Source organism: Aegilops tauschii, chromosome 2 (assembly GCF_002575655.3).
Source record: "Aegilops tauschii subsp. strangulata cultivar AL8/78 chromosome 2, Aet v6.0, whole genome shotgun sequence".
Taxonomy (NCBI): Eukaryota; Viridiplantae; Streptophyta; class Magnoliopsida; order Poales; family Poaceae; genus Aegilops; species Aegilops tauschii.
This window is the reverse complement of record NC_053036.3, coordinates 84833065-84858446: the sequence shown is the minus strand read 5'-3', so window position 1 is coordinate 84858446 and position 25382 is coordinate 84833065. Positions and strand designations below refer to the sequence as shown.

The window sequence follows — 25382 nt, the reverse complement described above, 5'->3', positions numbered from 1 at the left end:
CGGAAGATTGCAACCACATTTTCTTCCGTTGCCCTGCAGCTCAATTCCTATGGAGTTGCTTCCGGGAGGTCGTGGGTGGCAACTGGTGCCACAATAACCTCCTTGACCTGTTTAGGGAGGCCTTTAGCCTCCCTAGCCCCCGGAAAGCCGCCACTTGGGTGGCTTTGGGGACCCTTGTTTGGACCCCGTGGTGTATCCGCAATAAGCTTGTCATCGAGCGTGTGATTCCCAACCGTGCGACTGACGCTATCTATAAAATGTTTGGCTTCTTACAGCTCTGGAGACCGCTTAGCAAGCGGCGTGATCGGGACATCCTTGACAACATCAGTGCAGGCCTTCGATCCTCGGCAGCAGCCCTCTCGCCAGCACCACCTCCACCGCCACCCCCACCCGAGCCGGATTAGCTCTCTTTTTCTTTCTTTTTGGGGCTTGTTCCGCTGTGCCCCCAGCATGACTTGATGACTTGATTGGTACTTGTACTCTTGTGTTGGATGCTTGGTCGATGGCTTTAAATAAAGCGGGGGGGGGGACCCTTTTTCGGAACACATGTCAAACACATTAATCCAAGTGGTTGTAGTGCGTTCGACAAGGTGATTGTTTCTCAAATTCATCAAGTGCTTTCTTGATGTCTTGTATGTATAGGTGGCTACTAGGCTAACTTGTTTTTGTTTCTGTGTTGTAGCTCAACATTGCTCAAGGTTTGTTTAGGACAAGAGGAAAGAAAGGGAGAAGAGGAAGAAGAAAGGGAAATAATTCACTTTGCATTATTGCCGGAAGGAGCTTGAACACGAGAGAGGTGGAAGAACCGGGAACTTGAAAATATTCGTGAATTCAAAATATATTCATGATTTTGAAAAAAATGTTCATGAATTTAATTTTTTTTGTGAATTAAAAAAATGTTCTTGAATTCAAAAAATATCCGTAAATTGTAAAATATGTTCATGAATTGAAAAACTGGTCGCAATTTCAAAAAGGTTTGCAAGTTTGATTTTTTTTCTCAAATTTCAAAAAATGTTCACAAAATTCAAAAAACGTTCAAGAATTTGACAAATTTCTCCAAAAATGTTTGTGAATATGAAAATATGTCCTTGAATTCAAATATATTCATGAATTTAGAATTTTTTCACTATTTTAAAATATATATTTGAATTCAAAATACTCTTATTCCAAAAAATGCTCACGAATTCAAAAAATATATATTTGTTAATTAAAAAATTATTCGCGAGTTTTTTTAATGGATTTCAATTTTCTTTCCTAAGTACTATTTTTAGCGAAATGAAAATAATGAAAATGAAAATAGGAAAATAAAAGAAGAAAAAACAAAAAGGCCAAGCGAAATAAAATTTTTCACAGCAATAAGACTTTATTTCTCGAATGAGAGAAAAAAAAAACCGAAAGAACATCCCGTAATAATAGCCTTTTTTAGAACAAGTGAAAAATCTCGAATATGGGCTGGCCGCAAGCGATAAAGATGATCTGCCATAAGCGTACACGAAGGAGAGCATTCCAACCCCTCAAAAAATTCTTCCCCAAGTCTTCACCTACTTCAGCTCAAAAAACAAGAAAGAAAAAGGCAAAAAGGAGTCTTCACCTACCTACTTGGCGAGCCCCTTTCTCTGCGCTAATCCCCACACCGCCCGGACCTCCTCCTCGCGCGCCACACCCACACCCCCTCGCTAAACCCTAACCCCTTCACGGCGGCTGAGTCGAGCGAGGACAAAGTTCAAGAAGGCGAGAACACGGTACGACGCCCTCCTCGAATGATCCCCTCCTCTTTCTTCTGTGTTGATGGGATGCGATTTTATGATTCTGATTTGACACCAAGCAACGAAATCTCACATCCGCGTTTTCCCTTTTCTCGGTGCTGGGGCCAAGATGCCGGGCGCGAGCGGGAAGCGGTCCGCGTCAGAGGAGAAGACCCTGCTGTCGGAGCCGGAGCTCATGTCTGAGGAGGAGGCGCTGCTGGCGGATCGGGAGCTCACGTCCGAGGAGGAGGCGCTGCTGGTGGGTCGGCAGCTCATGTCTGAGGAGAAGCCGCTGCAGGCTGATCCAGAGCTCATGTTTGAGGTGGACAAGGCACGGCAAGTTGATCTGGATGTCAACCTGGGAAGGGTGTTCACCGCGTTGATGCCATTGCTTAGAAATATAATGCCGCAGCCCACATTGAGGGAGATGACACTGCTGACAGAGCCAGAGCCAGAGCCAGAGCCAGCTCTGCAATTGGAGGAGGTGCTGCTACCAGAGCTGGAGCTCACATTGCAAGATGATGCTCTGCACATGGAGCCGGTAACAGATACAAAGCTCACCTTGGAGGAGAATGCGCAGCAGATGAGGCTGGTAGCCGAGACTGAAACAGAGTCAGATACAGAGTCAGACATAGCGCTCACCTTGGAGGAGAATGCGCAGCAGATGAAGCTCGTAACCGACACAGAGACAGAGACAGGGACAGGGACAGGGACAGAGACGGAGTCAGAGTCAGAGTCAGAGCTTGCATTAGAGGAAATGTTGATGATGATTGAGCCAGACCCGGAGATGACAGAGGAGGAGAAGGCGCTGCGGGCTCTTCATATTGTTTGCTGCAAAGAGTTCACCGAATATGACCCTAGAAAGAATGCTTTTGTCTGTACCCGCTTCAACAGCTTTAACATTGCCTTCTTTGACCTGAATGAAGAGTGTAAGTATATTCTCAGTCACAACCATTTCATGTATTTTGAGTATATCCTTCTATATCTTAGCAATATAATTGCTGCATCCTCTTGCTGGTTCTGATTTATGTTGCTGGCATTAATTTACAGCTGCGGCTATCCTTGGGCCGCCACTTAAAGATCTACCCTATTCTCAGTGGGAGCCGACCGAGGAATCATCGGTTAATGTTATCTCCCTGAAGATAAATGAATCTGATGTGCCCTACCCAATCAACATATTTGGTACCGTTCTTGCGAGGGACGAGGTCGACTACAAATGTGTCTATCTGTTCAGGCGGGAAAGGGATGATTCCCAGTGCATCAATTCTGAGGTCAGTATTTGTTCCTCCCTCAGTCTTAGCTTCTGTTACTAGTTACTGTAAAAAAATACTTTTGTTACTAGTTACTAGTATACACAAATCAAATCAGTATGCTGTAATACATCCACTATGGGATAAAGGAGTTCATGTTGAATTGCATTAAAATTATTTGATCATTGTTATAGTTTTGAATTATTTAGACTCATTATGAACTAGAACCGCAAACAATTGGATAGTCCAATATGGCATGGTGAAAGTTGCTAGCATTCCGACCATGCACTGCTAAGCAGTTCTTTCAAAGTTTGTAGTCGTTGTTACTGAAATAGTTCTCAGTATGATTCTTGGTTACAAATATCATGATTTAGAATCGACATCTCCAAGCCATTATTTGACATAGTTTATTATCAAACAGCACTATCCCATTAAGGAAAATGGTTTTCTGTGTCATTTAGTTGTCTCTACACTGATGTCCGACCACTTGTTTTATCTTAGTGCAAAATCTATTTCTGAATCATTGCCTTAAAGCTGACATGTTTTGGACTCGAAACAAACTTGAGAGATGCTGACACCGCATTAAGGAATGTGATAAAACCAGATGTATCTTTGTATGCTATTTAAGCGTATCAGTTTCTTTGAATGCGAGTTCCCTAAACAAGCAATCTTTTCATGTGATAAGCCTAAATTTTGAGCGATTTGTATTTGTGTTTGTTTACTTGAACATACAAGTCACAAATGGCTGGCTGTCCGCAGCCATCATAAGCTACTAGAACAGCAAAAGGAGTTGTGTTCTCGTAGTTTAACATATGTTTTATTGTATCTGATTAATCAAGCTTGGTTTGCATGTCAAGTCCAACTGTAATTAGATGTATCTTGTTCAACTAGGTAGAGATAATTTGACCTGAAGTGTTTCCCTACACCCTTGTGCAGAAGGACATGTTAACTCTGACAGGCCCATCTCGAGGATTTGTCGTATCAGATACAATATTTTTTGAGATCAATCTTAAAATCAAGGGTGATAACATCACAGGTGACAGAGATTTTAGCAAAGGTGTAATAGAACACTATCTTGTCCCCTTTGAAAGTCAACCCGCGACCTCGCTGCTACATAGTTGGCTGAGTACCGTAGACATATCCTGTGGCAGTTACTCTTGACGTCAAGATCTTGAATGGACAGCTTGATCTCCCTTTCAAGGGAAAAATATCTGCTGGGACTACTGAAAATACTCACAACCATATCATTCTCTATGAATATGATGACAGTAAAGCAACCGGCACTCACGGACTTATTGGAGATGGTCACTTGGTTGTGTTAACTCGTAAGTTGGTAGCTGTTCCGAGGCTGAACTTCGTGCTCAATGAAGAACCAGAAAGTATGATCTATGTTTGCTTTTGTGACAAGGATGATGAAGATAAGCAGACCTTGGTGATGCTACAATACCCTTATGAGGAGATGGTTTGCTGTCATGGTTCCTACAAAATGCATTTGAAGGTTGTTTGGAGGCCTATCTTAACAAGCCCACTGCGCGACGATTTTGAGAAAAGATGGCGGTCTGTGCCCATGAGATCGTTTATGATTCCTTAGGACGAACATGCCTTTATGAAAGATGGTGGTGTCATTAGCTCTTTATTTTTCTGTTTGTTTTCCTTGTAGAACTTGATCTGTGAGGGCATGCCAGCCTCTCCTTGGATACCTGTAACAGTTGCTATTGTTATCATTACTCGCTTGGTCCTTAAACAGTTTATGTTTTTATCATAGGCATAGTCTAAGATGCAACTTGACCTCATTTACTTAAATTACAACATAGTTCAATGAGCTCTGAATGTGGAGATTCACCTTTGTGACAAGGTACAATAATGAATTGTTGTGATACTTGTAAGGGGCTTGAATCTCAGATATTCAGAAGGATGTGGGTGGGAATGGGAACAGTTTTTTCTTACAGGAGTCGAATGGAAACAGTTGGTTTTCACTTTTGAGGGGATTCAGCTTAGGGCGACTCCAATATACTCCCTCCGTCCCATAATATAAGAGCGTTTTTGACACTACACTAGTGTCAAAAACGCTCTTATATTATGGGACGGAGGGAGTACTAGAAATAAGGTCGGCCACAAGGGATTTAGGGTGTTCAGAGAGTGTCGATAGCCAGGAGAACAAGCTTCTAACATTGTGAGCATCCACCATATAAACAAAAAATAATAATACCGATGTCGCCCTTTGGTATGAGACCCAGCCGCAGCAAATACACATACTACTTTTTTATCTCCAATCTTTCCATTTCGTATACGTTATGAGCTCCTGCTTTTCCCCAGGGCTTGATCCTTGAATAGAATTAGCCATTGTCGAGGGATGTCAGAATGAGCCACCAAACCTATTTAGTGTCAGACAATGAGGTATTGTTTTTGACATGGTCATTCCTGTTTTTCTAGATGCACCCCAAGGTGCAAGCACAGTCTGTATTAAGAACTGAGTGCTTCTTATTAGCAGGCCAATTCCTAGCAATAGACAAATAATCATCACCCAGAGGACCTCAAAGAAATCTGAGATGTGTCTAAGTACCAGTTGTTGCGCATAACAACATCAAATGTGCAGCAAATTACTCAGTGATACACTGCGGTTTGCACTATTATTCTGCTTGGATGTTTATCTTCATCAAATTATTATGCTTAAAAAAACATGTACTCCCTCCGATCCATATTACTTGTCGCTACTTGGAATGGCGATATTTAGCTCTAGTTTAGCACTGTCATATGTTTGCAAGCTGCCATGTAACCTACCAATTGACTAGGGACTTTATTGTTTGAAGAGAATACTCCCTCCATCCCAAAATAAGTGTTTTAATCTTAGTATAACTTTGTACAAAAGTTAGTATAACATTGAGACACTTATTTGGGATGGAGGGAGGATTTCTTAAATGCCCCTCTCCGTGCCATTGTTGGTATGACAATGATATCTAATCTTTATTAATGCTCGTCTACATTGATAGAAATTTCGTTTCTATTATTATGTTTATACCATCTCAAAAGTTCCCGAGCAAATTTATGTTTCTGACATTATTGATTTACTGTGATTCTTTAGGACGCCTCTATGGTAAAGCCAGAAGTTGTTAAATATGTGGCTGAAAACAAGAAGCTTCAACAAGAGCTGGCATGACTTCTCATCTAGGCTAATCATAGTGGGAGTAACTTAGCAAGTAACATAGTGCAGTCCAAGACGAATTTGCTTATGTGGCATGTATTTAATGAGGAGAGATGTGTTTAGAGTAACATAGCGCTTTCCAAGAGAAGATGAGTCTATGAATCAAAATCTGTTTAGCTACCACACAATCAAAGAAAATATGTCTAATGGATTCATCCTCAGAACAGAATACACAATCTTCAGGTTTCTTTTGGCGGGTGTTGCCGCGCCCATCCATTATCAGGCTATCCTCGCTTCTTGTAAATAATTAAGTTGGTACAAACTAGATAGTACACACGCTGAATAACATACTCAATATCATTAAATAAATTATTTCTACTGAAAACGTCAAGCAGGTACTCAGGCATAGCTAGGGTGTCATGCCTTCATTATATTCCATATAAGGGAAACAGAGCAACAAAGTTGAAACCAAACATCTTTCTGGAGACATAATCAGGTAGAATTGTAGACATATAATCAGTATCCGACCAAGCATCCTAGAACAACAATAGTTTTTGAGGCACAGAGCTCCATCTTTTGTCAATATCTGTGCCGAACGGCCCTTCAAGAATGCTTGTCCAAGTAACCTCCACTTGAAGCTCATAGGAACCGTGATTGCAAACCTTCTCTTCCTGAGGGTATTGTAGAGTGACCGAGGTGCATTCATCCTCATCATTACTGGTAGTAAAACAAACAGTGAGCACTATTTCTTCATACTCATCATACAAGGAATTAGGGACAGGGACGGCCACCAGATTATGGCTTAAAGCAATCGAACCGCCATCTTTGATTAATTGAAGATCATCCATCGCTTTGTTTCCGTATTCGTACAGAATGATATGGGTCTCAGCATCTCCAGCGGTCCAAGCAGTTACTTTGCCTCTGAAAGGAGCATCACATGGCCCATTCAAAATATTGATTTTAACGGTAGCTGCCACGGCAAATGGAGCAGGCGCCAATACCAGTTCTACCGTACTCAGCCAGCTAGTTAGCAGCTCAGTCTTGGGTCCCCTGGCCAAGGGAACAATATAGTGCTCTATTACACCTTTGCTAAAATCTTTGTCATCGGTGATTACATTGCCCCTAATCTTTAGGTTGATCTCAAAAAATATGGTATCTGATACGACAAGTCCTCGACTTGGACCTGTCAAAGTTAACATGTCCTCCTGCATAAGGATTTAAGGAAAGATAATCAACACCAAAATGTCTTCAAATAGTTAACAGCTGGTCATCTCCAGTTGATTCTAGTTGGGACGACAATCAAACCAATCATAACTAGTCTGACGGGACAGTTCTAGTTGTACCCCATATCAGTGTACCCTCTATCCTCATCGTCCATTTTTCATTATAAAAAATCAGAAGCATTTTATACAATTTGTGGCACTTGTGTATACTTGACCTGCAAAGTATTAAGGTAAAATGTTCTCTTGTTTGGAAAAACAAAAAAGAGAAATTTCTGGTCTAGATAGAGGGTGGTACAGCTTCCTAATACGGGGATATCTTTTTCACACGGTGCACTTAAAAGAGGGCGTCGTTGAGATTCAATTTATACATGCTGTAGATAATCTACTACCTCAGTGCCAAAATATATGACGGTTTTAGTCTACCAAAACGTCATATATTTTGGCATGGAGGTAGTAGTAAGCAAAAAAAAAACTAAGTAAAAGAATTGATGGTGGAGTAACAGATGCATACCGGGGACTCGATGTACTGGGAATCATCCCTATCGCGCCGGAACAAGTAGACACACTTGTAGTCGACCTCATCCCTTGCCAGAACAGTACCAAAGACATTGATCGGGTAGCCCACGTCGGACTGGATTACCTTCAAGGAGATGACATTAACAGATGCCTCGTTAATTGACCTCCACTGAGAATTGGTCAGCTCCTGGAGCGGCGGCCCATGGATAGCCTCGGCTGTAAACAAATTTAAGCAAATCAGAAGCGAACAAAAGGATGTATCTAGACGCGGGTTATGAGATACTAGCTAGTTGTGAATAGCACACTGACATTCTTCGTCGAGGTCGAAGAGGGCTATGTTGAAGCTGGAGAAGCGCGTGCAGACATAAGCTTCCGACTTGGGGTCGTACTCGGTGAGCTCTCTGCAGCAGACGAGGTGAAGGGCCCGCAGCGCCTTCTCGTCGTCCGTGAGTTCCGGGTCTGGCTCCAGCAGCCGCGCCATCTCCTCCGGCGTGAGCTCCGGCAAACTGTCCGTGTCCGTCGTGTATGACTCCATCTCTGACTCCGTTGTGTCCGCATCCGTCTCCTCCGTGTGTGACTCTGTCGTGTAAGCCTCCGTCTCAGCCATCTCGCACTTACGCCGAGGAGTGTAAGTTGTTCGGCGATTTGACTAGCGCGCGCGCCTCGGCCTCGCTCGACTCCCACCTGAGAAAACCAAACCCGAACCAGCGACTGCGAAGTGCGAAGTTTGAGAGGTACTCAATGGCCGGGGTTTGAGAAGTACAAGCCTGGCGGTTTCGACCATGAGAGGGACTCGGAGAAGAAGCTTCCGTCCACGAGAGGGACTCGGGAGGAGACGCTAGGGTTTCTCTGTTTCCGGACCAGAGGGCTGACCGGGCTGCGCCCGTGAACCACGGGCCAAGGCCCATGGAACCAGCGCCACGAGGGCTCCAAGATCCAACAAAATACAAAGTAACTACTATCACCAATAATTACAACGAAACCTCTTGATAACATCTTTTTCACGGCATTGCTCCAAAAAATACTCCAAAGACTTCGATGAAGATGCTGCAATTGGACTGAAGCAACGATGTTGCCACTCTTTCACCCGCACGAACATTATCAATAATGATTTTTGAAAGCGCCTTGAGTCCCATCCAAAATGATGGGAATTCTTGATCGATGAACGTACTTGGGCCCGAGATGATCTCCTAGAAATACAGGCCATCGGATCACTATATCGAGATGGTAGATTTTCTCCGCATTTAAAACAAATGAAGTAGGGAGAAAACGGCGCAGGTGGCATTCGAACCACCGATCATAGTTTCTTCCAAGTGTTGGTAGTCACTCAGACAAGATGGAGTACGCGTTAGTTTAGAAGGGCACAAACTATTTGAAGGAAATACATCAGGTTTTCACCGGCTTTCCCTTTTTTTCTTCTTGTTTTTCACTGGTTATTCTTATCTTCTTTCTCCGTTTTTACTGGTTCTTTCTTCGGTTTTATTTATTTTTCTTTGATTTTATTTCTTTTTTCTTTGGTTTTTTTCTTTCTTTCTCGTTTTCATATGTTTTTCTTTTCTCTCTCTTATTTCACTGTTTTCCGACACTTTTTTTTAATATGTATAATACATGTGTAATATTTTTCAAATACAAGTTCAATATTTTTTGAATACATGGTTAATATTTTTTCTATTAATTTTTCTAACATTTTTAAAATATCATATTAACATTTCCAGAAGACACGGTCAACATTTTTCTATACGCATTTACAATTTTGTTTTTCAAATGCTTATCAACATTTTTCAAATACAAGTTTAATATTTTTTCATACAAGGTGATAACCTTCAGCGCTGTCAATGGGCTGGACCATTATACCAAAGCTAGCCAGCCGGTTTTGGAAACTTTCTGGAATGATCCTCGAATAGTATTTTTTTTTTCTTTTTTACCGGTTTTCTTGTTCCTTCTTCGGTTTTTTCTTTTTAAGTTTGTTTACGGGTTTTCTCTTTCTTTTATTTTTAGGTATTTCTTTTATAAATAAGATCATCTGTCGAAATTTGTTCGAAAATTTTGGAAAATGTTGTTTCTCTAAAACGTTTAACTTTTTAAAAAACATTCATGTTTTAATAAAATTTTCACAAATTAACAAAAATGTTTGGCAATTCCAAAAATATTCCTTTCTTCCAAAAACTGTCCGGAATATTTTTTGAATTTTTACAATCTTTAAAAAATATTCACAATTTCAGAAATTGTTCACAAATTTCAAAATTTGTTCATGTTTTTATTTTTCAGATGTTTCCAAAAATTTCCCAGGTTTAATTTATTTTCCAGCAATTTCAAAATATGTTCATGCTTCCAAATATTGTTTTGGAATTTGGTAAAATCTTCCCGTTTCAAAAAATTGTTCATGATTTTCAAAAATAATCCTATTTTTCAAAAATGTTATAGTTTTAAAAAAATTATTCAGCATTTTTAAGTTGCTTTCGAATTCCTAAATTAATTCAGATCTCCGCAGCGTACTGGTTCTTTATGATTGATGCTACTATACGATCAGACATGACTGCTAGCTCAGCTGGTTCTAACAAGTCGTGTATAGCATTCATCCTGTGTTTGAATCCCCGCGATTGCAACTCTTTTTGAGCTACCTTGCCTGTTCTTCATGGGCCAGCTTAGTCGGAGACCCGCTTATGCGAAACGATGAATCTTTGCCGTAGACAGCGGCATATAGGGGCTATTTGGTTTGTGACTAAGATTGCCAAACGTTGCCACACCTAAGGTTAGACAAATTTGACCAACTAAGGTGAATATTTGGTTAAAGCCACATCTTAGGCAAGCGACACTAGGGCCCCACATGACATACACACAAAAAGTGTGGCAAGATTCTCTTAGGCTTGCCAACTTGTGGCTCTTATTCTGAAGAACTAACCTTAGGCAAGTTTGGCAACATTGTATGGCAAAGTGTTGCACTGCTAGGCCTAAAACCAAACAGCCCCATAGTCCTAGCGAACATGCCAAAGCATAACCCCTCCCCTCCCACGCGCCCCTGTTGGTTCGGCCCATTAGCGGGGATGGACGCCCTGTACTTTTTTTTGCTTTCTACTTTTTTTTATATTTTTTTTCTCTTTTTAAAATAATTTGGAATTTTAAAAAGATCTAAATTTCAAAAACCAGAATTTTGGAAAACAATGTTTAGCAATCATAAAATGTTCATGATTTTGAAAAATATGTTGGCACAGTGAACAAGAAAAGTTAGTGCATTTCGAAAAACATTCATCAATTCAAAAATATTCATGATTTCAGAACATATGTTCGTGTATTCAAAAAATTTCACAATTTCAAGAAAATCATGAATATTTATGAAAATGTGCAAAATTATTGGCAAACTTTGAAAAAAAATCTCAATTGTTGAAAAATGGTTCACAAAATTCAGAAAAATGTTTGCAAATGTTAAAAACATCATGAATTAGAAAAATGTATGTGAAAAAAATAATTCTAAATTTAAAAATCTAGTCACGAATTTCAAAAAATGACCGCCTATGCAAGAAACTTGTTCACGAATTTTTCTAAAAAATGTACGCAATTTTTCTAAAAAAAATCAGGAATTCAATTTTTTTGACAAATTTGTACAAAAACCATAGATTTTAAAAAATGTTTGCTATTTTAAAAAAAATAATGAACATTTTTTGAAATCAGTGAACCGAATTTGAATTCAAAAAAATGTTCACCTAGATTTGAAGAAAATGGTCAAATTTCAAAAAATGTTCACCAACTTGAAAAAAGATGTTCCTATATTTCAGACAATATTCGTTAAATTTGGAAATAAAGAAAAGGAAACAAAAGAAAAAATGAAAAAAATAAGGAAAACAAAATGGAAAGAATAAAAAACTAAAATAAATAACAAGAAAAAAAATAAAAACCTATTTGGAAGGTGGAGGGGAGAACTGCGGTGACCCAGCATACCACTGCATGCTTTAGTATGCCTGTCGTTGATATAACACCCATAAGACACCGTTTCATGAACCTTATATCCCCCAGAGTGTACAACAGAAACATAGCGGGTCCAAACCATCATTGTATTACAACCTTTATTCAAACAAAGACCCAACATTGAAACGATTCAAACTACTGGTACCAAAATGCGGGGTACCACTATTGATCCTGCGATCACTTATTTTGTTTAGGTCATGTCACACATGATCAAGCTGACTGCTACTACTATTCTACACTACTCTTGTTGCCGCTGCTACTCTGATCCTTCTCCTCCGTTGTCGGCTCCATAGGCGATGATGTAGTCGACTCCTTCGACTCCACTAGAAATGTCTGGCTCTTCGTAGAAGTACTCTCCAGCAACAAATTCATAGATATTGCGGGTGGAGATGCACTATAGCTACTACTGATTCCAAATAGGCCTCAGCAATTATTTTGGAAAATATCTGTAGCACCAAATTTTACTTATAGCATTTAGTCATCAGACTTCACGGGTTGTTAGAATCTCCAATAGACTCCTTTCTCGCCGCATTCGCAGGTCTTTCCCAGATCAGGGAGTGACAAGCCACAATTCATTACACTTTGCAGAGGTGTGCTACTTTACTCACAAACGATTAACTTAGCCCTTTTGCCTGGTCCATAACCTGTCACATCCATGATGTGTGGCCGGGTCTAAGATCCGAGTCTTTCCCTCTCCCATGTTTACCAATGCCCTGCCCCTGGCTCGAGAGGTATTCCCTCTTTTGCCCAAAATCTGCTACAGGTAGGGTTTATACGGCCTCGTGACCGATGAGCATTTACGCCGCCGTGACAAAAAAGGATTGACAACCCTCTACCGATAGGGTATTTACGACAGACATAGCCGACAGGATATATCGACTCGCTGGGCTGGTTATACGGATTTACCCCCCCCCCCCCCCCCCCCCGCAGTGAACCTGTGCAAGGGCACATCGATACGAGGAAAAGTTATTTACTCGCACGTCCCATTCCAGGCTCCGTGGTCAACGCTATCACTACGACGCTAGAATGTCTGCTGACTTTGGTTGTTAAGCCCGGTGCAATGGCACTCTACCACCGTGTTACCATCCCGAGTTCCACCGCTCACCAATGAATTGATAGTACTGAATATAATTTTACTTAATGAAATGAATAGATTATGCAAGTAGAGAATTTTGTAAAGATGCTTTTATGAAAGCATAAACAAAGGCATGCAAGGTATGAACCTGCCTGGTGATTGCTACTTGTGAGCTGCGTTGGGAGTTCGTAGAAGAGGAAAGGATACAATGAGATGTGCAATATCTAAATGAAAATGCAATGCTCATATATTAAAATATTGATTCTAACAAGATGTGCAATATTTACTAGTTAAAGAAAACCCCACAAGTTAGAAAAAAGTTTACCGATTTGAAAAAAGTACACGCATGTGACCAAAATGTTTGCAAAATTGAAAAATATGCATCAATTTGAAAAAAAGTCAACGAATTTGACAAAAAAGTTCAGAAATTTGAAAAGGTTTGAATTTTTTTTAAAGTTCACCAATTTTAAAAAGTTCATGAATTTGACAAAAAATGATAAAAGTATATGAAATTGAAAAAAAATTCATCCATTTGAAGAGAAGTTCATGAATTCAAAAGATAAGTTCACGGATTTAAAATAAGTTCACGAATTTAAGAAAATAGTCACAAATTAAAAAAAAATGAAAAAGAAAAGAAAAAAGAAGCAGAAGAAATAAGCAAAAACTGAAAACGAATAAAACAGAGGGAAAAAAGTCCAAACAAAACCAAAGAAGAAGAAGAAAACCAGACTAATAAGATGCACAACAAGAGAATAAAAGAAGTAACTAGGCACAACAATTAATCTGTCCCAGTTGATTACAGTGGGTAGAAGTACCAAGAGGTTGGGAGTTCAAATCCTAACTCATGCACCTATTTTTTGAAAGCTAAAAAAAGTAAAAGAATAAAATAATAAATGGGCCAGGCCCAGGTATACCTCTAGGTATAGCTCATACGTGCCACATACGAAGGTGAGTATACCTTATGGCATTTCCTATTTGGCACGAGTGAATCGAACCGGCAACCTCACGTCTCAGTTGCGACGGCTACGCTCAACCACTAGGCCATCGAACCCGCTCGTGCGTTACTTCGTTTTGGCGTTCTATTTTCTTTTCTGGACGTTCGTGAAAGCCCCACTTTGGGAAGCTTCTCAAGCCGGTTTCTTCTGGTTCAATGATGGTTTTATTTGATTTTTTTCTTTTTTTTTCGTTTTCTAAATGTGCAACTTTTTGTAAAAAAAATCGTATTTTGTATCGAAATCAATGAATTTTTTGCGAACATTTTTTAAAGAGTCGATGAACTTTTTTCAAATTCGATCAACTTGTTTTTAAAACGATGAACTTTTTTCAAAATTCGATGATATTTTTCCTATTTTGTGTAATTTTTCAAATTCGAAAATCTAACAAAATAATAATGAACCTTTTTTCAAATTAGATGGAATTTTTTAAAATATACGAAAATTTTATAATTCAATGAACTTTCTTTAAAATTCGGTGATTTGTTCTCAAATTCGTGATTTTTTTACAAAATTCATGAATATTTTTAATTCACAAATTTGTTTTTGCAATTTTTTTCGTTTGTTTATTTTTTTTCCATATTTAGTCAATGGTTGAGTGTTGACTGGTGAACTGTTAACAGTAAATGCGATCGATGGAACGAACCAACGACGGAATGATCGAGGGCTCGCCTATATGGGCCGGCCCAGGAGCGATGGCGCGTGGGCGCCAGTTCCCTTAGGTCAATTAGGGCCCCCATACTTTATGTTCAAATTTTTGAAAATTAAAAATAATAAAATAATAAATGGGCCAGGCCCTAGGAGGGTGTGCGCCCGACGGGAGGGCGGATGGGATGTGCATGTCTATGTACAGCTCGTACAAATTCTCAAAAAAGAAAAAAACCGTACAACTCATATGTGCCGCATACGAAGGTGAGTACTCCCTCCATCCATATATATAGGGCCTAATGTGTTTTCCGATATTGCCTTTGACTATTGATAAGATTAATAGTATATGAATTGTACAATGTGAAAATTATATCATTGGAAGCTTCTTCCACATACGAATTTGATGGTATACTTTGTGTAACTTGCATGTCATATATTATTGCTCTAACATGTGGTCAAAATTTGCCCAAAAAATGCATTATGCCATATATAGATGGATAAAGGGAGTATACCTTATGATCAAATAATCATACTGTCCTTATACGATTTGTGTGTGGGTGTACCGAAGCAACGCTCCGTCTCATCCTCCCTCTGCATGTGCGATGCCAGTTGGGTACCGACCCAACAGCAGCAACTTGCCCTACTCAACCTGGCATTCTCCTGCCTCCCCTGCATGCAGATGCAGCCTGGATAATCTAATCATGCACTTGCGCTAGACTAAAGCCTGCAAATTCCCCTGCCCCATGGGGACGCGGTGAGCCTCGCCAGCCATCATTACTCATGCCGTGTGCCTGGTCAGGGGACACCGGCCGTTCCTAGCTAATGTTCAGAAGGTGCCAACAGAAACCTACGAAAATACCTGTAATGTAATGATGCAGATAGTGGCAGACTTGGTAGAGCAAGTACAGAATGAGGTAGAGAATCTTGATTTATGCTAAATATTCCACCAATTATACATCATGTTCTTCTTAATTCTTAGTGTTCTTGTTTTCGCAGGTATAGCCTGCATTCGCAAAATAAATCACCAAACGTATGGACTGTCCGACACCGTTAGAACGCGCAGGAGAATTGCGCTGTCATCATCGGATGTACACCGAGATGAATTCCATTTACCAGTTTGTCAAGAAAACAGAACCACTTAAACAATGTTAGTGGATGTACCGGGAAAAAAAGTACTTGCATGTCCTTTTGCTGTATTTGCATTATGAACCTTTTTGGTTGCTCAGCTAGAGAGATCCAGAGACTAAAAGGGGCTGCTAAAAGGGAGACTAAGAATCTAGTTGCCCCCACTGGAAACAGAGAAAGCTGCCTGGTTGTTTCAACCGTCCTCATCCTACCTATCCAAAGAACTATCAACCAAAAGCAGCTACCTGCCGCCATATTATATCTCACTAATAACAACCTAAGCACCCCAAGAAGCCATAACAACCTAAGCACCCCAAGAAGCCAGAACCACTGAATAATTAATCCCCATTCTCAGCATGCATTATTCGATCCAATCCACTCCATGTCATGTACAAGTCCAGCTGATGGCAACATTAGGTCCACTGGCTTTACCTAATTAGATCTCATTAGACTCGTCCAAATCCTCGAAAGACTATCATAGTAATACCGGCTAGTGTATCTACATAGTACTAATCATCACCATTAATTCATAGAGAAGTACTTCGGTACAACCCCCCCTCCCCCCCAATAAACGTAGAAGGGGTAGTATTGTTCATACTAAATTTCGTATTTGTGTACCCGCCGTCCGTCGTAGGGCCGTCCACCCGTGTACGTCCCGCCCCGTACGCCCGCGCCGTACACATACCGTGGCGTTCGTTAGTTCGATCGGGAAAGGGAAAAAAACGACACCCCACCCCTACACCCCATCCCCGCCTACGAAACCCTAGCGGCATCAACGCCGCCGTGGTCCACCGCCGTCAGGACGTCGGGCGGCGTCCGTAGTCACCCACGCGGCGTGTCGCCGGTGTCGCGTGAAACCGACACCCCATCCCCGCCTAGGAAACCCTAGTGGCATCAACGCCGCCGTGGTCCACCGCCGTCACGACGTTGACCCCGACGTGCCCGTCTAGTCGCGAGCACGGGCGGCGTCCGTAGTCACCCACGCGCCGTGTCGCCGGTGAAACGGCCAGTGCTCCCGCGTCAACTCCTGGTACGCGCCCTCCACGACGTGGGTGGCGGCAGCGGATCGGCGTCGACCCCAGGCGAGGACCCCTCAATGGCGGAGAGTAGGTTCTCTGGCTCTCTTTTTTCTTTTTGATTTGTTCATTGCATTTTTTATGCCACAAAATGATTCCCTACTTAGCTAAATAAGAGAGGAGAGTAGTGACCTCTTAATGACCTCTTAATGATTTTGTACATTCAAATTTGTATGCATGACACATAGTCATGTCACTGTTGATGAATTTACTGTATTCGCAATGATGTTGTGGAATGTTGGCATTGATCTCACACCTTATTTGTATGTGTATAGATGGAGCAAGAAACCGGATACGCCAGTGATGATTCCGGTAGCGATAATGGATCCTCGTCATTGAATGCGAACCAACCTCCCGGAGACAACTATATGAGTCAGGATGAATCGTACAGTGGTAATGTAAGTGCCTTGAATGTTGACCAAAACATATTGAATACAAACTAGTTCTTTGACACTTACATGTCCTTTTAAATTTGTACAGCTACATGGCAATGATGACGATGAGGAATATGCTATAGATGAACAATTTTATGCAGATAGTGTGAGCCAGGTACGTTGAAAAAAATGTAGGGCAATGATTGATATTAAAATTGTATTACCACTTATTTTACTTTAAATGTGCACAGATAAATGCTCATGGTGACAATAAGCATAATAATATAGATGATGACAATGCCGAGAGCAAGGTCGATGCATCTCGTAGTGGGAGCGCTAGCCAAGTAAGTTCTTTACATTATTTATGGTAAGTAATAATACAAGAACAGATTGACATGCAAGATTATATGTCATATTTTGCAGGGAGGTGTTGATGGTCCTAGCGGGAACGATGAGCACAACGATGATGATCAGTTTGACCTTGACATGGGCTATGATGAATATCAACAAGAGTCACTTGATGGGCATTGGGAAGTGATGGCAAAGACATTCAGGTCATTAGATGAGGTGTACACGTTCTACAACAAGCACGCGAGAGAACGCGGGTTCAGCATCAGGAAGGACTCGCTAAAACGTTCAAAGGATCGCGCAAGGACTGTGCGCTTGAGGAGGTATCTCTGTTCCGCCGCAGGAAAACGACATGCCAAGTTCTATACCATGGAAGGCCGGACCCGCAGGCTTAGACCAGAGAGTCGATTCTTCTGCGAAGCCCATTTGACAGTTAAGCTTGATAAAAAGCTTAATCTTTGGTATGTCAGCAGTTTCTCTGATGATCACAGCCACATTCTTGCACAAGCGGACGAAGTCCCTTTCCTCCGATCTCATAATCAGATCAAAGCATTTGAGAGAGCAGAGATCTTAGCTATCGCAGGAGCTGGGATAAGAAAACATATTATTTTTGACAACATGGTTAGCAGGTATGGGTCGTATGCAAAGTCACCGTTTCAGAGGACAAAGCTGTATAACATGTGCTATAGGGAGAAGATGAAATTGCTTGCACAAGGTGAAGCTGATACTGCCATAGGAATCATGTTGACCAGAAAGGACAGAGATCCAGATTTCTTCTTTGAGCACATAGCTGACGCTGAAGGCAGGCTCCAAAACATGTTCTGGTGTGATTCGCAGTCACGCCGTGATTATCTTGACTACGGTGATGTTGTCGTCTTCGACAGCACATACAAGATGAACAGGTATGGAATGCCGTCCATCCCTTTTGTGGGTCTGAATAACCACCGTTGCACTATGGTATTCGCCTGCGCCATTGTTTCAGACGAGACTGAGGCTACATATGTTTGGTTGCTTAACACGTTCTTGAAAGCTAACTGTCAGAAGAGGCCCAAATCTGTAATTACCGATGGAGATGCAGCGATGATAAGGGCTATCAGGAAGGTGCTTTCTGACGTGTGGCATCGTCTATGTTCATGGCATATTGAAAAGAATATGCAGAAACACCTCAACCACAAGTCATTGAAGGAGTTCAGGGCATTACTGTACTATGCCACTACACATAAAGTTTTTGAGGAGAGATGGGCCGCGTTTGTGCGCAAATGGCAGACAGAGAGAACGAAAACATGGCTCCATAGGATGTACAGGAAGAGGACGCTTTGGGCTGCATCATATTTGTCTGGTGGGTTTTTTCTTGGTATGCGCAGTAATCAGAGGAGTGAGAGTCTGAACTCCAGCATGCACCTTCATCTTGACTATGGTATGACGATCATTGACATGATTGTACACTACGAGAATTGTATTGTTCGCCTCCATGAGAATGAAGCTTATGATGACTACACGGCCTCACAGACTGTCCCAGTAACAGTGACTGAGTGTGAGACCATTGAGTCGTATGCTGCCAAAGCATTCATGCAGGCAAACTTTTATATGTTGCAACAAGATATGAAGAAGGTACAAGAGCTTGAGGTAATTGATAGAATGACAGGGACCGATAGTAAGAGATTTGTGGTTGCGTGGAAGAATAACAGGGATCACAGATTTAATGTGGACTATACGCCAGGTAACTCGGCAGAAACTATAAAGTGCAGTTGCCGAAGTATGACTCGCAAAGGGCTTCCTTGCAAGCATACTCTTCATGTTTTGAATGCACTGAACTTACCTGTGATACCCAAGTGTTGTGTCCTGCGAAGATTCTCAAAAAAAAGCACGAGCTGGACTGCCCGTGAAGCGCACCAGCGATCTGTTTGCGTGGGGTTGGTCGAGTGCTGAGGACAGAGCTAGATATAGTGAGTTGACCATCAAATCTGCAGAAGCATCTCATCTCGCATGCAGTAATCCATTCTTATTCGACAAGTTGATGGCAGCTCTAGATGATATTATAGCGAATAAGGACATTCAGGGGAATGAAGATGATAATCAGCGAAGCTTCGTGAATAATAATCCATTTGAGCCTAACCGAGATCATATTCTGGTTTGTGATCCAGTAAAGGTTTCCACCAAGGGCGCACCTAAGCAGAACAGTAGAGGTCGTGGTAAGGGTGGCCCAGATGTGACAAAAAATGAGAGACCTAAAGCATTTGCCAAGAAATCCGGACGAAAATGTAGCATATGCAGCGGCACATGTCATAACAGGAGCACATGCAGCAAAAATGAAGAGTATGTCCGAATAACTTTGTTTTTCACTTCATCAAGCTTGTTTCTTTCCGAAAAGATAAGTTGCGCTATCATACCTCCCTCGAATCATCAATTGACCTCTGAAAAAAAAATGGTGTTAGCACAGCGTACATTGTACGTCGTAGTAAAAACATTACATGTGTACCTGTGAAAATAAGCCTGTCCATTTGTCACCATCCCAATATTGAAAGCATCGAGAGAAATATTCCACATGAATTCCTAGTGCATACAATTTACGAAGATTAAATATCTATTAAACATATAGGATCGACATTCTGTCAAAGTAAGAACTCACCCATCATTTTGTTTTGGCATGTCATACATTTGAATAGGCCATGTGGACACATCTGGATAATTCACAACTCCGGTTGCATTTGCTTCTTGGATATCTTCTCCTAGTTGTTTTCTCTAAAGATAAAATTAACATGGTGGAAAGAATGTCATTTAGTATAGTAAACAAAACGAATGTTACCAAATACACAATTGAAATTAAAACCTACCAGGTCCTGAACGAGTTGTCTAGTAACACTGTCAAGTTTTCCGGTCACCAACGAGTCAAGAACCTGAAACTCTCTCTTCCCGCTATGCATGACGACAGTAACCCAGTGAGTGTTTCCCTTGTTTAGAGGAATATAAGTCTGCATGACAACGAGCATAAAACACAATCAGCACATACTATAGTATGTATATACCGTGTAACCAATCAAACTTACCTTTGGTTTTTTGAAATACTCGTCCTCACATCTATTCACGGGTCCATTACTATGCGACTCTGCTTCATAGTCGATACCGGGGGTCTTCTTTCCGGGTCTAATGTGAAGCAGCCAATGTACCCTCCAAGTTTTCAACATGAAACGATCGTCATTAACTTTGTCGGCCAAAAATGATGAGTATGCATTAATTACCTATAAATAATGTGTCAGATTTGACAATGGTAGTTTGGAATCAATTGTAATACAATAGATGAAATTAACTTACGTCGCCACTTAGCCACTCATGGTTAATAATTTGACAAGCTCTCTGCACACTGAGACCATCTTCTGTGCCATCATTGAAAATTTCTATTTTGGCATGTTTTTGTGAATACTCATGCGCACGCACGTACTTGATGGACGCTTTCACCACATCATACTCATCACTAGATTTGTTAACACCGCCATTTTGAAACAATTCTGTAACACACAACTCAAATACTTATAAACGCAATTATATAAATAATTATTACGCAAGAACAATTAGAAACATAAAAAACTTACTTCCTTTCGCAGAACGTTTTGCACGCTTGTTCGGTTTAGGGACCACATAAGGAGACTTGACATGTTGTGACCCTTTGCGCTTGCGCCTGCCAGTAACCTCCTCCACTTCCTCTTCCACTCCTTGAGAACCAAGCGATGCATGCGATGCGATCTCGTCCGTCCCTAAAGATGAGGCCGCTTTTTCATCTGATACTTCTGGTACTTCGATAGGATTATCCATATCACCCTTGAAACTATCCATGTACTCAGGTTTGCAGTAAAAAGGTGTGTTTTCATGAGAAGTTACATCAACGCCGTCATCATCCTTTTGCAAATTCATTTTGGAAGGTGTACGGAACTGGTCTGAATCATCTTTCTGATATACAAACTCTTTTTCCGGAAATTCACCATCGTTTCCAGACTCATTAATGCCTCCGTATAGATTCTCTTCTTCTTCGAGGTTACCAGGTTTGTAGAAGACACCGGTTTTGTTCAGTTTCTCAATCATCCTCTGCAAGAAAACATTTCATCTTAGTTCTTCAATAAAGTGATGGACATTAAAGTGACATGCTCAAGTGTTACCTGTGCACATAACTCCGGCAAACGAAGCATTTCCTTCCAAAGCTCATTAATCTCACTCAAAATCCGGTCCATAGTAGGCTTCTGGCTCGAAGCCTCCGAGGTACTGCCCTCTTTCCTCCTTCCAGTAACGTTAGATTTTTTGGTACTAGATTTCTTAGTTTTTTCAGCTTCTTCTTCTCCAATTTTTTTCAGCCTGTACTCCTATGTAATGTTGTCATCAATCTACAAATGTAACAAGAGAATTATACATACAAATCATATCAACACTTACTTTTATTTCATAAATGTAAAACAAAACAAGATTACTCGGATTACCATCCCAACACCACGACCATATTCATAGTCGTATTTGTCTCTTCTCACAGCCATATCTTCCGTCCAGTTCCTCATCAGTGGGCTCAACAATGCCAACGGATCATATTTTGGACCGATGACTGGTTGCACCTTCTCCCAGTATAGGTACTGCAAAACACATAAACTAATTAAATAACATGTTCTTCGATAACATTATATAAGAAAAATGTTAAAATTAATAAAAAGAACGTACTTGCAAAAGGGCCAGGTTCCCCTGTGGCCACTGCCTAACATGGCCGTCCTGCAGAAGCTTGCCAATCTTCGACAAACAGAATCGCGAAGTGAATGCATTCCAGTTGAACTTCCTTATCAACTTAATATTTTGCACTAGGGATAATTAGATTTATGCCCCTAGTTGTGTCCCACTCGGCTGTTTTACCCCTAATTTCCAAAAGTCACCGCTTCTGTCCAAGTCACTTCGCTCCTCTTATGCTTTTGCCCTTTGACCGTTTGACCGTCAGTTTGAAAACTTCATAACTAATTCATACTAAATCAGAAAAATGCAAATAAGATACCAAAATATTCGAAAAAACATCACCTATATGTCAGTGTCATTTGCATTCATGAAAAAAAGTGTTTGAAAGTGCCCATCCGAGTTTTAGCTCTTATGCTACCACCATCAATAGTAAAATCTAAAAAATTCAAAAAATCCAAAAACAAATTTGGTGGCAAAGAATGACAAATGTTTGAAGTGCTTGCCAAGTTTCATCAGGGAATGAGCTTCGTGGGTGCCTTAGCAAAAAAACAATCAGCACTCCAAAATAGATTATTTTTTTGCCATGACTTCCACGAATGTCGTTCCCTGATGAAACTTGACAAGCACTTGGAACATTTGTCGTTCTTTGCCACCATATTTTTTTTATTTTTTTGAATTTTTTTAGATTTTACTATTCATGGTGGTATCAAAAGAGCTAAAACTTGGATGTGCACTTTCCAAAACTTTTTTCATGAATGCAAATGACACTGACATATATGTGATGTTTTTCTGAACATTTTGGTATCTTATTTGCATTTTTCTGATTTAGTATGAATTAGTTATGAAGTTTTCAAACTGATGGTCAAACGGTCAAAGGGCAAAAGCGTAAGAGGAGCAAAGTGACTTGGACAGAACCGGTGACTTTTGGAAATTAGGGGTAAAACAGACGAGTGTGACACAACTAGGTGCATAAATCTAATTATCCCTTTGCACTAAGGCATAGTACTTCTTCGGAACGTATTCATGAGACACTGGTGCAATTATAGTTCCTAAGAGAACTAGAAACGTCATCCGAATAAAGTCATTGTCCGTGGTCTTATTCCTCACAATCTTTTCGATCAGATCATCAATCATGATCTTACCATTTTTTTGTTAACAAAACTAACTGGTATTTTTTTGGTTGCTTTTTCTCCTTCTGTACTAAGAAAACCAAAAACATCCACTCCATTGTTTTTCCAACCAAATATGGAGTACTCATCATCAGGCCTTAGTGAAATAAGGCCTTTACTTCCAGCAGTACTTCCAGAACTCTCTTGGACCATGAATTTTTTGCTACTTGGATTGTAACCTTGGAGTAAAAAATAAAGCAAAAAATCACGCATCTTTATCGATGGTATTTTGAACATGCCCTGCATATCTGTTTCATAAAACCTGAATTTCTGACTTGGTGACAGTCTGTCAACTAGACAAACCCACTTTTCAACAGAACATGGAATCACACCGTCGATATTCATACTGCATGAAATAGTTTTCTGTCACATACCATGGTACTGCTATGACCTTCTTCGTATAAAAAACACAGACACAAAAAAACTTACACGACGGCAACGGTGGGAGAGGCACCGGCGGCGTAGAGACGGCGACGGGTCAGGGCAGGCAGGCCGGCGCGGGCGCACCGGCGACGTTTGGACAGTGGGGCGACGGGCGGCGTACGTCGGCAGTATGTGTAGATCGCGGCGGCGGCGAGACGAGCTGGCGGAAAGTTAGACGAGATAGAAGGTATGTTTGCATGCACGTCGGCTAAGGACGTCGCCCGAGCGTTGATTGCGGTGGCGTTGTTAGTGGGACGGCCCCATGAACGCATGCGCGTCGGTTAGAGAGACGCATGGCGTTTTTTATTTTCTTTTTAGATAGACGGCCTCATTTTTTTAACTTAATCGAACGGGCTCATTTTTTTAACTTAATCGAACGGGCTAATTTTTTTAACTTAATCGAACGGGCTTATTTTTTTCACGTGCAAAATGACCGTGGCAAGCACGCACGTCAAATTTTTTCGAGTTTCGACATTGTATGGATTTTCTACGATTTTCTGGACCGAAAACCCCTAAAATACAGCCCGGACGTGACGCAACGTGTGTTCGTTGTCGGATTTCATTCATTTTTGGCGTGGGGTGCCTGGGTGGGGCCCCACACGCGCTGGCAAAAGTTGGGTGCATTCCGTGAAACCGCTCAGGTACTTGGTGTGGAAGGCGGTGGTTTCGGTATGGGCGGAGGGGGCACTCAGTCGTACACCTCTCCTTCGCATCCGCCAAACGGGATCATTTTTTTTTTTCACATGCTACAATGACCGTGGCAAGCACGCACGCCAAATTTTTTCGAGTGTCGACACTGTACGGATTTTTTACGATTTTCTAGGCCGAAAACTCCTAAAATACTGCCCGGACGTGACGCAACGTGCGTTCATTGTATTTCATTCATTTTTGGCGTGGGGTGCCCGGGTGAGGCCCCACACACGCTGGCAAATGTTGGGTGCATTCCGTGAAACCGATCAGGTACTTGGTGTGGAAGGCGGTGGTTTCGGTATGGGCGGAGGGGGCCCTCGGTCGTACGCCTCTCCTTCACATCCGCCAAACGGGCTCATTTTTTTCACGTGCTACAATGACCGTGGCAAGCACACACGCCAAATTTTTTCGATTTTCGACACTGTATGGATTTTCTACGATTTTCTGGGCCGAAAACCCCTAAAATACTGCCCGGACGTGACACAACGTGCGTTCGTTGTCGGATTTCGTTCATTTTTGGCGTGGGGTGCCCGGGTGGGGTCCCACATGCGCTGGCAAAAGTTGGGTGCATTCCGTGAAACCGCTCAGGTACTTGGTGTGGAAGGCAGTGGTTTCGGTATGGGCGGAGGGGGCCTTCGGTCGTACGCCTCTCCTTCGCATCCGCCAAACGGGCTCATTTTTTTTCACGTGCTACAATGACTGTGGCAAGCACGCACGCCAAATTTTATCGAGTTTCGACACTGTATGGATTTTCTATGATTTTCTAGGCCGAAAACCCCTAAAATACTGCCCGGACGTGACGCATCGTGCATTCGTTGTCGGATTTCGTTCATTTTTGGCGTGGGGTGCCCGGGTGGGGCCCCACACGCGCTGGCAAAAGTTGGGTGCATTCCGTAAAACCGCTCAGGTACTTGGTGTGGAA

General features: G+C 41.4%; 3 protein-coding genes and 1 pseudogene across 3 annotated transcripts; 2 read left to right on the top strand and 2 right to left on the bottom strand.

Moving 5' to 3' along the window:
• The first annotated feature begins 1580 nt into the window (after window positions 1–1580).
• Window positions 1581–4817, top strand: LOC109773190 (uncharacterized). The gene is made up of 4 exons (XM_020331887.4): window positions 1581–1742; window positions 1876–2674; window positions 2796–3016; window positions 3932–4817. The coding sequence occupies exons 2-4, from the start codon at window positions 1876–1878 to the stop codon at window positions 4154–4156; spliced, it is 1245 nt and encodes a 414-aa protein (XP_020187476.1). The 5' UTR covers window positions 1581–1742; the 3' UTR covers window positions 4157–4817.
• Window positions 4818–6673: 1856 nt separating this feature from the next.
• On the bottom strand, window positions 6674–8483 carry LOC120973539 (uncharacterized). Its single transcript, XM_040399324.1, has 3 exons — window positions 8186–8483; window positions 7872–8092; window positions 6674–7342 (listed from the first exon to the last, which is right to left on the bottom strand). The coding sequence occupies exons 1-3, from the start codon at window positions 8481–8483 to the stop codon at window positions 6674–6676; spliced, it is 1188 nt and encodes a 395-aa protein (XP_040255258.1).
• Window positions 8484–15652: 7169 nt separating this feature from the next.
• On the top strand, window positions 15653–19218 carry LOC141040770 (protein FAR1-RELATED SEQUENCE 5-like). The gene is made up of 7 exons (XM_073506888.1): window positions 15653–15701; window positions 15781–15866; window positions 17031–17153; window positions 17236–17304; window positions 17381–17473; window positions 17553–19103; window positions 19198–19218. The coding sequence occupies exons 1-7, from the start codon at window positions 15653–15655 to the stop codon at window positions 19216–19218; spliced, it is 1992 nt and encodes a 663-aa protein (XP_073362989.1).
• Window positions 19219–19639: 421 nt separating this feature from the next.
• On the bottom strand, window positions 19640–23722 carry LOC109773199 (uncharacterized; annotated as a pseudogene).
• Window positions 23723–25382: the final 1660 nt, after the last annotated feature.

What these genes read in the sequence shown, in the direction of transcription:
- LOC120973539 (XM_040399324.1), bottom strand. Translation starts at nt 8,483, where the DNA reads ATGGCTGAGACGGAGGCTTACACGACAGAGTCACACACGGAGGAGACG. An exon ending in CTTCGACCTCGACGAAGAAT is followed by an intron (nt 8,093 to 8,185) that starts GTCAGTGTGCTA and finishes ATTTGTTTACAG; the next exon opens with CCGAGGCTATCCATGGGCCG. An exon ending in CCCAGTACATCGAGTCCCCG is followed by an intron (nt 7,343 to 7,871) that starts GTATGCATCTGT and finishes ATCCTTATGCAG; the next exon opens with GAGGACATGTTAACTTTGAC.
- LOC141040770 (XM_073506888.1), top strand. Translation starts at nt 15,653, where the DNA reads ATGAATTCCATTTACCAGTTTGTCAAGAAAACAGAACCACTTAAACAA. An exon ending in GAAACAGAGAAAGCTGCCTG is followed by an intron (nt 15,867 to 17,030) that starts GTTGTTTCAACC and finishes GTATGTGTATAG; the next exon opens with ATGGAGCAAGAAACCGGATA. An exon ending in ATGCAGATAGTGTGAGCCAG is followed by an intron (nt 17,305 to 17,380) that starts GTACGTTGAAAA and finishes AAATGTGCACAG; the next exon opens with ATAAATGCTCATGGTGACAA.
- LOC109773190 (XM_020331887.4), top strand. Translation starts at nt 1,876, where the DNA reads ATGCCGGGCGCGAGCGGGAAGCGGTCCGCGTCAGAGGAGAAGACCCTG. An exon ending in CTTTGACCTGAATGAAGAGT is followed by an intron (nt 2,675 to 2,795) that starts GTAAGTATATTC and finishes ATTAATTTACAG; the next exon opens with CTGCGGCTATCCTTGGGCCG. An exon ending in CCCAGTGCATCAATTCTGAG is followed by an intron (nt 3,017 to 3,931) that starts GTCAGTATTTGT and finishes ACCCTTGTGCAG; the next exon opens with AAGGACATGTTAACTCTGAC.